At 51.0% G+C, this 12,300-nt stretch overlaps 3 protein-coding genes across 3 annotated transcripts; all 3 read left to right on the top strand.

The window, feature by feature from the left end:
• The first annotated feature begins 1,507 nt into the window (after positions 1-1,507).
• On the top strand, positions 1,508-3,211 carry LOC117837794 (expansin-A12). Its single transcript, XM_034717558.2, has 2 exons — positions 1,508-2,016; positions 2,123-3,211. The coding sequence occupies exons 1-2, from the start codon at positions 1,884-1,886 to the stop codon at positions 2,749-2,751; spliced, it is 762 nt and encodes a 253-aa protein (XP_034573449.1). The 5' UTR covers positions 1,508-1,883; the 3' UTR covers positions 2,752-3,211.
• A 3,163-nt stretch (positions 3,212-6,374) lies between these two features.
• LOC117837068 (expansin-A15) lies at positions 6,375-7,911 on the top strand. Its single transcript, XM_034716638.2, has 2 exons — positions 6,375-7,094; positions 7,242-7,911. Exons 1-2 carry the CDS (start codon positions 6,628-6,630, stop codon positions 7,552-7,554), a joined length of 780 nt encoding a protein of 259 aa, XP_034572529.1. The 5' UTR covers positions 6,375-6,627; the 3' UTR covers positions 7,555-7,911.
• A 1,262-nt stretch (positions 7,912-9,173) lies between these two features.
• LOC117837131 (expansin-A25) lies at positions 9,174-10,558 on the top strand. The gene is made up of 3 exons (XM_034716714.2): positions 9,174-9,558; positions 9,674-9,992; positions 10,082-10,558. Exons 1-3 carry the CDS (start codon positions 9,438-9,440, stop codon positions 10,392-10,394), a joined length of 753 nt encoding a protein of 250 aa, XP_034572605.1. The 5' UTR covers positions 9,174-9,437; the 3' UTR covers positions 10,395-10,558.
• The last annotated feature ends 1,742 nt before the right edge of the window (positions 10,559-12,300 follow it).

Here is a 12,300-nt window from a genome sequence, read left to right as displayed (position 1 = left end):
ACTGCCGTAACCACATGCCGTGATTAATGAATGAAACGAGCATATGGTGCAGATGGGCGGATTAACCGATTAACAAACCGGTTTGACCAAGTGGCTTCATCCGCATCCGGGGATCTCACGGACCGCGACTCGAAGCAGTCTGCCGTGCCAAGTGTGAAAGAATCCCTAGCCCTTATCATTAACCGACAAAGAGCATGCATGGCCTCATCAGCATCTCTCAACTGCCACAGATGGATCCAATGGCTCTGATGACCCAGGAAAAATTTCGCAAAACTTAGTTGGTATTCGAATTGTACGATTCACAGGTACATTTTTGTCCTGATGGAGGACAGGAGAATACATGTAGCATAAACCCTTCACGGTGTGGGGACGCTTAGGAGGGGGTTTCAGAACATTGTCAAATATGAGTCATAGATAAACATTTCTTGGAAATTCCCATGGTCTGAATATTATAGTCCATAAAAGTGACCGGTCATTTTACAGAGAATCTGTTTGTTACTAAAACTTTTCTATGAAAATCAACATTTTAAGTTAGTTTTGCTAATAAAGCTAAAGGGGTGCAGAGGCTGAAAAGGGGTCATGCGTTTTAACATTTCAGCGCAAGTGTGAAAAGGACACAGGAGACATGCTGAGTGCTGGAGTACTCAACAGGGGTTCACTCTGCACAAGTGCAAGTATAGTCACACTGTCCACCTGCCCGTATCAGCTTATCTACATCCAAGTGACACCGCCTTGAAGCCGAAAATATTTTTCTTCATTCAAATCTAGAGGTTTGACCATAAATCTAGCAGGGCCACTACTCCTTGGCCATCATATTAATTAGATAAACAAAGTCATATAGCAGCTGATGAATCAAAAGATCAAGTAGTACTGGTACAATTGAAAACAATGTGCCCCTAATAGTCCAATGGTGGCCTTAGCCAAGATGTGACAGTTGACTTGCAAGTAAGTTCCTTTTCGTCGATGCCAATCGACCTGACAAAGCAGCAGGCTTCTAGAGAACCCTATTCCGAAGCTAAATTTACCAACCTAAACTCCCTGAAACTACAGTTACCTACCTAACCTACTCCTACGCAGCTAAATTCCCTAGCCTCGGCCACTAACTGTCAAGCAGCAAGGAATTCTGTTTCTTTTTCTATCAGGTTGGTTAGGTTAGATTAGATCGAGAGAGCGCGCGTCAACCGCCACGATCCAAGGGCTCCGTCGTGATTACTGGGGCGGGCAGTGAGGCTCCTCCCTCGATCCGAGGACCCTCGCTCATCGTCGGTCCGTAATCCCATGTGCTCCAGGCACTCAAGTCTCGTGAGCTCACGTGACGCTCCCGCCTGCCCTCTCCAACTAGCAACTGATCCTTCTTTTTCTTCCCTAATCATTGTTTGATTAGTTCGTACGTACGTACCGTAACCACACCAGCCGGCTTCTATCGCGTTTATTGGCCAGATCGCGTGCGCAGAAAATGATCAGCTCCTTCGATCGGGTGGCAGGGACGCCATGGCCGGCATAGAAAAATGGCGGAGTCGGCCGGCTGTGCAGAGGCTGCAGAGAAGAAGAATCTTTCTTCGAATTGCCAATGGAACAGAGAGACTTTTTGGACGGGAGGAGGAGGAGGAGATGAGGAATCGTGGCATTAAAGGCGCACGGCGCAGCGTCTGGGTGCGGCATGCATCGGCATGTGAGTCCGCGCCGGGGTCCGCGCGCGTGAGCTCCGCCTCCCCCGTCGCCGCATTCCTATTTAAGCACCGTCGCGATCACCGCCATCTTCCTCACTCATCCACCTCCCCGGCCAGTCTACTACTTCCTCGGTTCCTCCCACACATTGCCTCGAGCTTGCCCACCTGTGAGTCTGTGACTTCCCCGAGGGCCTAGGTAGATTGCCAATCGACATGGCGCGCAAGGTCTCGTGTCACTTGCTGGTGGTCGCCGTCGTCGCCGCGAGCCTCGCCGCGACGGCCCGGGCGGGATGGATCAGGGGCTCGGCGACGTTCTACGGCGGCGCCGACGCCTCCGGCACAATGGGTGAGTGACTAAGCTGCCTCGTCTCGGTTGCAATGCAGTGCACTTCCAGTGTCTGTCAATCGCTTGGTGAGCTGATGGGAATGCTTCGCTGCAATCTAACTAACAGGTGGCGCTTGCGGGTACGGCAACCTTTACTCGACGGGGTACGGGACGAACACGGCGGCGCTGAGCTCGTCGCTGTTCAACGACGGGGCGGCGTGCGGGGAGTGCTACCAGGTGATGTGCGACCAGCAGAACAGCCAGTGGTGCCGGCCGGGCGTGACGGTGACCGTGACGGCGACCAACCTGTGCCCGCCGGACTGGTCCAAGGCCAGCAACAACGGCGGCTGGTGCAACCCGCCGCGGCAGCACTTCGACATGGCGCAGCCGGCCTGGGAGAAGATCGGCGTCTACCGCGGCGGGTACGTCCCGGTCATGTACCAGAGGGTGTCATGCTCCCGGAGCGGCGGGGTGCGGTTCACCATCAACGGCAACAACTACTTCGAGCTGGTCCTCATCACCAACGTCGCCGGCCCGGGGTCGCTCAGGTCGGTGCAGATCAGGGGCACCCGGACCGGGTGGATCACCATGTCCAGGAACTGGGGCGCCAACTGGCAGGCCAACAACTACCTCAACGGCCAGAGCATCTCCTTCCGCGTCACCGCCACCAACGGCCAGACCATCGAGTTCTGGGAGGTCGCGGGGTCCGGATGGCGGTTCGGCCAGACCTTCACCAACGGCCAGAATTTCTACTAGCGGCGGCGATCCGGCCGGCGAGCCATGCATGCCGCCCGCCGCCGGCTCTCGCCCTGTTTTTCCGTTCATTTTTGCATCTGGAAACTTGCCAAAAAGAAGCAGGCCTTATTTAGCGTCATTGTGATGGAAATGTTAGTGGCTCGATTAGCGTCTAGTAGATCGCATCCATGCGTAATGCGGTTGGCGTGGCAGAGGTGGGGTTCATGGGTCTCCGGCCGTGTCAGTCCGTTTCTGGCCGGCCTGATCGAGTGCCCGCCATGCCTACTGCTTTACGGATGATTGTTGCTGGAGAAAAACCAAAAAGAAAAAAAAAAGGAGTTGATTCGTGGCGAGACTGCCTTTGCTTGGACACGAGGTTATCGTTGGATGTGCCAGAATGGCGCTTATTTAGCTTACTTTGGAAGGAGCAAACCGCGCATGTGAGCGTACTGTTGCAGATTATATTGGTGCATTTTTCTAATGATGAAACGGCCATGCATGCTTGGTTTTGACTTTTGGCTAGAAGCTGGTCAGCTCGTGTAGGCATTACCATATTTCTATCGTCTTTCAAAGCTTCGGAACTCGGTGAAATTGCTGATGACTTGTACTAACAGTAGGACTACAGTCAGAACTTTGAAACATATGCGGATATGCCGTCCATGATCTAAATGGTATGCCTACAAGTTGAGGGAGTCCTACAAGTTGAGGAGTCGCGGGCCAGTTTTGGGCCGAGCCTTGCCCACGACCGAACTGAATTCGAGTGGGGCTAGACGGCTAGTAATACAAACGGCATGCTGCTGCATCCATGCTTTGCTGGCGAGCGCGCTGAGGGCACAGGCACGTAGATGCACGAATTTGTGAGGAGTGTCACTGCATGCCCAGCGCCAGTTCCAGCTCAGGTTTGGTCTGCTAGTTGCTTGGAGAGAAATGATCATCTCTGAAGTGCCAGTGAGTTACAGGATCCAGAGGAGACGATAAAGGGTGGCATTAACCAACGCAGCACTCGTTTCCTGGCGTTTTCCCCTCTCGCAGCTTCGGTTCATAGTCTCATGGACGACATATATATCTGCCATATGGCTGGCCTAGCTTCCATGATAGGAATGATAACGCTCCAAAGTGCTAATGAGCGAGGTATCCTCCTCTAACAGTTACTCCCTCCGTCCAAAATTACTCTTCGTTTTGACCTTCTATGTATATAACTTTTGATATGCATCTAGATTATACTCACGTCTAGATACATAACAAAAGTAATGTATCTAGAAAAACCAAAACGAATTGTAATTTGGGACGGAAGAAGTAATAGGTCTTATTTATCATGTCATTGCTAATGTATCTAATAACCCTTCAAAAAAATATTAAATAGCTAGCATAAGAGTTCACTTCTCTAACAATCCAACTTTCAAAACTAATGTGGGTCCCAAGACAAAGGAAAATAATTGGAGATAAAATACTACTAAGCTACCAAAGAATAAAAGTGTGATTAAGACTATCTCTTGAACAAGAGCTTATTCTTCTCTCTCCTCTCAATCTCTCCTCCAAGTAGGACAATTGATGACGTGGACTAGTTAAGAGCTAGCTGACATGACCTAGACCTACGTCTCCTCATAAGTCTACCTTGTGAAGTATTTGTAATTACATAGTCCAATGGAACAAAGCTCTTCAATCTCTCTATGGCCCTGTTTGGAAGAGCTTAAGCTTATTTTTAAGTTAGCTTCTACTCGGCTGGCCACAGAAGCAACTTGTTGAAGAAGCTGAGGAGTTAAAAAGCCAGGTGCTGGCACCCTGGTTTCTACTACTTCTTGCTCCCATCCCGTAGCCCTCACCGGAGGCACCATGCCCACCACAAAGACCCTCGTTGGAGCTGCTGCTAGCTGCTGTGGGAAGGAGGAGAGAGAAAAGTGAGTGAGGGAGAGGTCGATTCAGGAGAAAAGAAAAGGCGACGGTAACGCGTTGATTCAGCTGCGGCGGCGCATCGATTCACGCTTGATTCGACGAGGGCGAGCTCGAGTGGATGAGCTGGATGCAAAGCCTGACAGGAACAAGGGCTGCGACAGAGTTAACTGCGCAAGCTTTGATTCGATGGAGGAAGGCACGAGCACGTGAAGACGATGAGTGGAAGGCGCGGCCGTGCGGGCGGGGAAGAGTTTATGCACCCCACTTACTCGATACGCAGTCTCGTAGTCCTACAAAGGAAGCACTTGCTCAAAAAGGTCTCCATAAATTTCTCATTTTGCCAGTTGGTAGCTTATTTTTGATGAAAAGCTGCGGCAGAAGCGGTTCCAATCTGAACCTCTATCTCAACTCAGGCCCACCCCTCTAGATGCTTAGCTAGAGGGGCTACGCCCTTCCTCCTCCCCCTTCCTCGGTAGGTAAGGGGCTTGAGCCCCCTCCCATCTATCCCCTCTGATGAATAGACCTCAACACCACTCCCATTTGGATATTTTTTATTAGCATCTATTACGTTTACAAGTTATAGGAATCCACGGTCTACCATGCATCTGCATCATTCACCACAATCTAATATTTTTGTAATACACCCATTTTATGTTAGTTACCCGGTGCTATTTTGTGAGCCATTGAGTGTTGTTTATATTATTTCTCCCTTTGTTTTACTAATTAGTTTATTTTTACATATTTAAACTTGGAGGGAGTAATAGATTTCACGGCTCATTTTCCCAATTTGAGATTGTTAAGGTGTTTTTTTTTTCAAAATTTTCGTTGCTCACACCGTCACACGTCACAAACAATGGCTGAAACATATTCATTGGTCAAAAGAAAACCACATACTATTTCAAAAAACATTTTGTGACCTATTGAAGCAAGCCAAAATAAACTAATTGGCTTGTCCAAATGTTTTAGAAACGGAACGAGTACAATTTTTAAGGTATTGCAACCTACTTTTTAAAAGGATTTCGCGACCTACATTTTTGAGTTTTTTGTTTCTATCTACATCTCTTGCCAAACAAACTCAGTTGAATTATTTTGTGGCCCATTAGTGTGTGGGCTTAATCCTAAACAGCTGATGAACATGGCACTTATGAGCTGAGTGACGGACACTTGGATATTACCAGACAGACACAGAGTTTCTGCAGACAGCCCAATAAGCCCACGTTGACGAGGACGGGGTTCAATCGGATTCCATCGTCTGAACTCTGAAGTTGACTTTCGCGGACAACCTGATCGATTTATTTGATTACCCAAACAAGGGCAAAAGTAAAAAATGGTGAATTTGGTAATTACATCTTCTAGCCATGACCGTGTGACAACGCACTGAGATTCTTCGCGTGGCCGGCCGTGCTCATGTGATCGAGTTGCCACCATGTTTACTTACTGACCACCAATCTCCAGATTCCTAATACCATCCATCAAATGGCCGCCGACCCTCCAGCGGCCATGTCAACTTTGTCGAGTACATTGACAGTACGATGTCACCGTAAACAAATCCAGCTGGTCATTCATTCCCCTTGCTCGAGCTTCAGCCTGCAGCGAAGAGCATGCAAAATGCAAGAGGGTCAGCGACCTCGTCCTGCCACTGGTGATTGGTGAATGGTGATACAGCAGGATGGAATAGAATATCTTAACATGTGCCCATGGCAGAAGCTACAGGTAATTGGGGAAAAGCGATCGCGATCTACGAGACGCGCACTCGTAGCTGCTGTACATGTGTCACTCACTCATACGTTCTGCTTGCCATGGCTTGAGGAGCAAATTTCCAAGCCGACGCATATGAATGCACTCGACACTTCGCTAGCTGCTCTCATCCTATTTAAGATCCGTACGAGAAGATCGACTCCATTTCACCACACCAAGTGTAACCGACAGTGTCGCTCATCACGCATCAGTCTCTGTATAGCTAGCTAGTAGTCCAGTACTGCACTTGCCAAAGCTCAAAAGTGCATGGAGATGCGGAGAGCACCGAGCTATCTTCTGCTCCTCGTCGTCGCGGCTGCGTCGCGGTTGGTGCCGGCGGCGGCGGGGGACGACGGCGGGTGGTCGAAGGGCACGGCCACGTTCTACGGCGGCGGGGACGCCTCCGGCACGATGGGCGGCGCGTGCGGGTACGGGAACCTGTACTGGTCCGGGTACGGGACGGACACGGCGGCGCTGAGCTCGCCGCTGTTCGACGACGGCGCGTCGTGCGGGCAGTGCTTCACCGTCACGTGCGACGCCGCCTCGTCGCAGTGGTGCCTGAAAGGCAAGTTGGTGACGGTCACGGCCACCAATCTGTGCCCGCCTAACTACGCGCTCTCCGGCGACGAGGGCGGCTGGTGCAACCCGCCCCGCCGCCACCTCGACATGGCCCAGCCCGCCTTCCTCCAGATCGCCCAGTACAAGGGCGGCATCGTGCCGGTGCTCTTCCAGAGGTAATTAGTAGTTTACTATCACTTCAACAATCCTTATACTAATCTTGGACGGTTTGACCCGGGCAAGTCAGTTCTAGCTAGCCTTCTGAATGATTAACTCGTTAACAAAAGATTAATCTGGTGATGTGAATCGTTGTGACGGTCTAGGACGCCGTGCATGAAGCAGGGAGGGGTGCGGTTCACCATAGCCGGGTCCAACTACTTCGTGCTGGTGCTCATCACCAACGTGGCCGGGACCGGGTCGGTGAAGGCGGTGTGGGTGAAAGGGAGCAACACGGACAGGATGCCCATGAGCAGGAACTGGGGCGCCAACTGGCAGTCGCTCGCCGGGCTCACCGGCCAGGCGCTCACCTTCGGCGTCACCAACACCGACGGCAAGACCGTCGTCGTCACCGACGTCGTGCCGGCATGGTGGAAGTTCGGGCAGTCCTTCACCTCCGGCGTCCAGTTCTCCAGCTGATCGATCGGTGACGAACCTCATCGGAGTTTCGAACGGCGGCTCCATCGGCCAGCAGGCTAGTTGCAGTCTTGCAGATCTAGGCTTTTCTGGTTGAATTGAAGAAGCACATGACATCTGAATTAAAAAAGATTAATAATGGGGACAGGACTGTATGGAGTACTGGGGTGTGTACTGTGATATGTAAAGTTCTCGCCTGCTAGGCCATGCCATGGAGGACCCATTCATGGTTCATGGCAGGGTAGACTGGAAGATTACTGTAGTCTGGAGTTAAGTTCTTGCTGGAGACGATGCCGGATCAGTAGCTTTCTTCTGCAGACTCTGTTAATAATTACAGTCTTGTTGTGGTACTATTGTTCACACCTGGTCATTTGAATGAAATTTTAGATAGAAATCACGCATTCCCTAACCAAAGCCCGTTAATCTAATACCAGGCGTGATGAAATTTTGCACCTTTGGTCGAACGTGAGTTGGGTTAAGCCCAATCTGTCTAGAAGAGTCAAACGTGTGAGTTAGGCTAAAGCCCAATCAGTAGTGGTAGTGCAAAAGGAATTAATTCCTACTAGGGGCGTGAACCCACGGGCCAAGTTTCTACAGGCCTGCTGCCTGGGTGGAGCGCGCGAGAGGATGACGAGCCCACGACACTCTCGTGAGCTGGGCCGGAGACTAAACCCTCTTTCGGCGGGCCGGGCAACTCGGGCGTGAAAATGAAGTAACTACTGACCTGCAAGCCCAAATTCCAGACTGGCCTGCACTGCACAGCGCCACTACTGACGAAAGCCACTGCTACAGCTACAGCTACTGACCTACTGTTGGAAGCAACGTCAAAACTTGCTAGAGTTTCGCAAATAAATAAATAAATAAATAATGCTAGAGTCTAGACTAAAGGCAGGCAGGGAAGAGCGCCAAATATTTGTTTGTTCGGGACGTGAGAATTTCCCCAGACCCCAGAGAAAAACATTTGGAACGTGAAAGGTTTTTCAGGATTTCAGCAAGAACTGAATCACTTCTATGTGAAACACCTGCGAGTGAAATCACTGTGCTAACAGGGACCAAGGCATTTTTAAGGGCGGTTTACTACAGTAGACGGAGCATGCTAGATTTTTTTATATGAGATGAATAAAATGCTATGTGCAAGTTGACAAACGATTCCATGCTAAAAGAAACGCAAAGAATCCGGAGAAGGTACGGCCGGTCGATAAACCTCTGACTCTTCTAGACCAGGTTGGTATGATTAGAATCAAATTGTACGCGTTGAATTCGTCACCTCTCACTTGTTTATCCACCTCCAGGGCATAATCATCCATGTGCTGACACCGCTGGCCCTCATGGCCTCATGTGGGCCAGAATTCCCTCACACCACATGCCAGAGATAAGCAAGAACGGCAACACATTCCAAATCATGGTTTAATTACGTGCTAAATTCATTCCAAACTATAGTTTTGTGTCCTAAACTGATGCGGAGGTAGGTCACCAACTCAGCTCAACCCGGCAAGTACGGATAACTGAACATGCAGGGCGCACGGAAACGCAAATGATTTCGCATGCCATGCTTATCAGGAGAGTCAACTGATCAGCACAGGACGCGCGAGTAAATGAAGTCTCCTGCTGCATGCGTCCATTTGCTCGCACGCATGTGAGCTTAGCTAGCAGCCCAGCACGCACTGGGATATCGATCATTCGGTGGCATGTTCCCTGCAATTCCCCTGCCCGGCCGTCCCTGAACATAATTCTCGTTCCCTCGTTCTATATAAGCCATGCCACGATCACTGCAAATCCGTCAGATCAGAAGCTGTTAGGCAGTCACTGCAATTCTCCTGTAGTGTACTGAAACCGACGAGTATTCCAAGTCTCCTGTGGTGTTCTGTACCGGTCTCTGAGCAGAGATGGACAGAGTCCTCACATTGTTCATCGCCGTCCTAACGGCGACGTTCTTCGCGCCGGCGAAGGGCTGGAACTACGGGACGGCGACGTTCTACGGCGGCCCCGACGCCTCCGGCACAATGGGTAAATATTTACACTAGTTTTTAAATCCAAGATCCATTTTTGTACGAATCTTACAGTAGTTTTTCCAAATGGAGCTAGCTAACACGATGCTGTACGGCGTGATATGATGATGAAGGTGGCGCGTGCGGGTACGGGAACCTGTACCAGGCGGGGTACGGGACGAACACGGCGGCGCTGAGCTCGGTGCTGTTCAATGACGGCGCGGCGTGCGGGCAGTGCTACCTGATCATGTGCGACAGCAACGCGTCCCCCTGGTGCAAGGGCGGCGCCGCCGTGACCGTCACGGCCACCAACTTCTGCCCGCCCAACTGGGCGCAGCCCAGCAACCGCGGCGGCTGGTGCAACCCGCCGCGGCCCCACTTCGACATGGCGCAGCCCGCCTGGGAGCGCATCGGCGTCTACAAGGCCGGCATCATCCCCGTCCTCTACCAGCAGTAAGTCATCGATCATGTCGTCGTCTACCACACCTTCGTTTCCTTCTCCGATGAGCTCGCGAGCTGATCGGCCATGGTGGCGTGTGCAGGGTGACGTGCTGGAGGCAGGGAGGGATCCGGATCACCATCGGAGGATCCACCTTCTTCCAGCTGATGAACTTCGCGAACGTGGGCGGGAGCGGGTCGATCCGGTCGGTGTCGGTGAAGGGGACCAAGACGGGGTGGATCGCGCTGAACCGCAACTGGGGCGCCAACTGGCAGTGCAACTCGGCGCTCGTCGGGCAGGAGCTCTCCTTCATCGTCACCTCCACCGGCGGCCAGACGCTCTGGATCAACAACGTCGTGCCGGCGTGGTGGCAGTTCGGCATGGCCTTCGTCAGCAACTACAACTTCTACTACTGACCAATAGCTATAGCTCGAGGGCGGCCAAGCTAAGCAAGCGCAGGGGTACTTTCGGTTGTTGTAATGGAAGGCGACAATTTGTTCGTTCTTTTTTCTTGGGGGCTACTTTGTACATGTACATCTCGTTGTGATAAGAGGAATATATTGACCATTTCAGACTTAAACTTTGATCATCCACCACAAAAAAGGTGACTATTTTTTCGCAGAAGGTAACTCAGTGCTACTAGTTTATTTTTCTTGCTAGTCTCCTTGGTACACGAGTTCGTCACAAAACCTGGAAAAAAATTTACATGAAGCAATTTAGTTTCTGCTGCAGTAGAGGAAAGTTTACCCAACCCAAACATCGTGGACCTGGTCAGTCATGTCGGTGTAATGAAAAAATTGAACCCTGTCTGTACAAGTCCAGGCTCCTAATTTTTAACCTGCGCCATGTTTATGGGGTCCACACACCCAGAGCGATGAACAAAGAAGATGCAAAATAAATATAAATAAATAAATAAATAAAAGGGAAGTAGGGAAGTTGAATCCATTGGTCACTAGTCACCACATTCTAACATTCCTCATCATCAGTCATCACTGCTTGAGTGTCTAGTGTAGCCTAGGTGTAGCTAGGTCGAAAGGTTGGGGCAAGTGAATTCAAGGGAGGAAGAAGATGCAGGGAACCGGCCACCTAGCGGTACTCCTGAATGCTTTCTCTCTACAAACGGCGACCGACTCCTTGTGGGGAAGTCAGCAGATCACTGGTGATCGTTTCTTGTGCAGTTCAGGAGCATGCCGAAATTTCACCATCACCAACATGGCGTTCTTGGTGTACAGTGATGCCATCACTTCAGTTTGCATTGCATGAATGCCTATTTGAGATTTGCTCATTAACGAATACGACTATGACAATTGCGTGAGTTGTAGACAGTCACACGTGCAATCGTTTACATGAGAACACACACTTCCTCGTACAGAACTGAACGGCCTGATCAGATGCGGTACTTGAGAAATGAACTGACCGGTCAGCATGCCAAGGGATCCAAACGTACTTGCATTGCAGAGGAACGCACCTCATGAACATTTCGCTTTAACATGCCATTTTGTCTGCACCCTTTTTTCAGTAGTCAAACTACAAAAAGAATGCAGCATGTCAGATGAAAGGAACTGCCTTTGCATACTGCTCGACGATGGGTCCTGAATCCCTGATCCTGACAAGAGTGTGCACAGTGCAGACCTGGCCAAGGCAGCAGGACAGGGTGAGATCCAGAGCATGCACAGTCTATGCAGCATCCAGGCATGCCAGTGATCACGGCAATTTAATTTCTTTCACATCCGCATGAACTGCTACTGATGCAGGCGTCAGTGTTAATCCCGGCAATTTCAGTATGCACATCTGAATTCACATCACGGTCAGGTCGATTCGGGCAATGGGAGTCCTCCAATAGAACGAGCACGCGCGCACCTTGGATCAGCTTGAGCTCCTTACGGAGATGGAGGATCGCGCGCCTCCGCCTTCCGGTCCTTGGCTCGTCAGGGAGAAGAGGAGCAGATGAGAGGAGAAAGAGTACAGATGCGGCTATTGGAATGGTTGACTTTGCGCTACCAGCGGAGACGGCGGCGAATGGTGAGCCCGCGGCGGCGGGGGCTGTACCGGGGAGGCGCGGATGAGGGCCCATGGAGAGGGCGGCATCCAGCTACGTGGAGCCTTTCCGCGGCGAAGATTTGGCTGTCTCCATCGAAGCCGCCGGCGTTGGAGGCTGGAAGGGACCGCCATGGCGATCGCGGCGGAAGGGAGCTGTGACGGCGAGGTCGGGGATAAACATTTTACATATGCACCCCTGGGTATTTTTTATAAAATCTCCTACGCGATCCGATTTTTTTTAAAAAAACCCTAATTCCGAATTAGGCCACTTTAGGTCCGGTG

This window comes from Setaria viridis, chromosome 9 (genome assembly GCF_005286985.2).
Source record: "Setaria viridis chromosome 9, Setaria_viridis_v4.0, whole genome shotgun sequence".
Classification (NCBI taxonomy): Eukaryota; Viridiplantae; Streptophyta; class Magnoliopsida; order Poales; family Poaceae; genus Setaria; species Setaria viridis.
Note: the sequence above shows the minus strand (reverse complement) of the source record. Positions and strands in the feature narration are given on the sequence as shown.

What these genes read in the sequence shown, in the direction of transcription:
- LOC117837794 (XM_034717558.2), top strand. Translation starts at nt 1,884, where the DNA reads ATGGCGCGCAAGGTCTCGTGTCACTTGCTGGTGGTCGCCGTCGTCGCC. An exon ending in CGACGCCTCCGGCACAATGG is followed by an intron (nt 2,017 to 2,122) that starts GTGAGTGACTAA and finishes TCTAACTAACAG; the next exon opens with GTGGCGCTTGCGGGTACGGC.
- LOC117837068 (XM_034716638.2), top strand. Translation starts at nt 6,628, where the DNA reads ATGGAGATGCGGAGAGCACCGAGCTATCTTCTGCTCCTCGTCGTCGCG. An exon ending in GTGCCGGTGCTCTTCCAGAG is followed by an intron (nt 7,095 to 7,241) that starts GTAATTAGTAGT and finishes GTGACGGTCTAG; the next exon opens with GACGCCGTGCATGAAGCAGG.
- LOC117837131 (XM_034716714.2), top strand. Translation starts at nt 9,438, where the DNA reads ATGGACAGAGTCCTCACATTGTTCATCGCCGTCCTAACGGCGACGTTC. An exon ending in CGACGCCTCCGGCACAATGG is followed by an intron (nt 9,559 to 9,673) that starts GTAAATATTTAC and finishes ATGATGATGAAG; the next exon opens with GTGGCGCGTGCGGGTACGGG. An exon ending in ATCCCCGTCCTCTACCAGCA is followed by an intron (nt 9,993 to 10,081) that starts GTAAGTCATCGA and finishes TGGCGTGTGCAG; the next exon opens with GGTGACGTGCTGGAGGCAGG.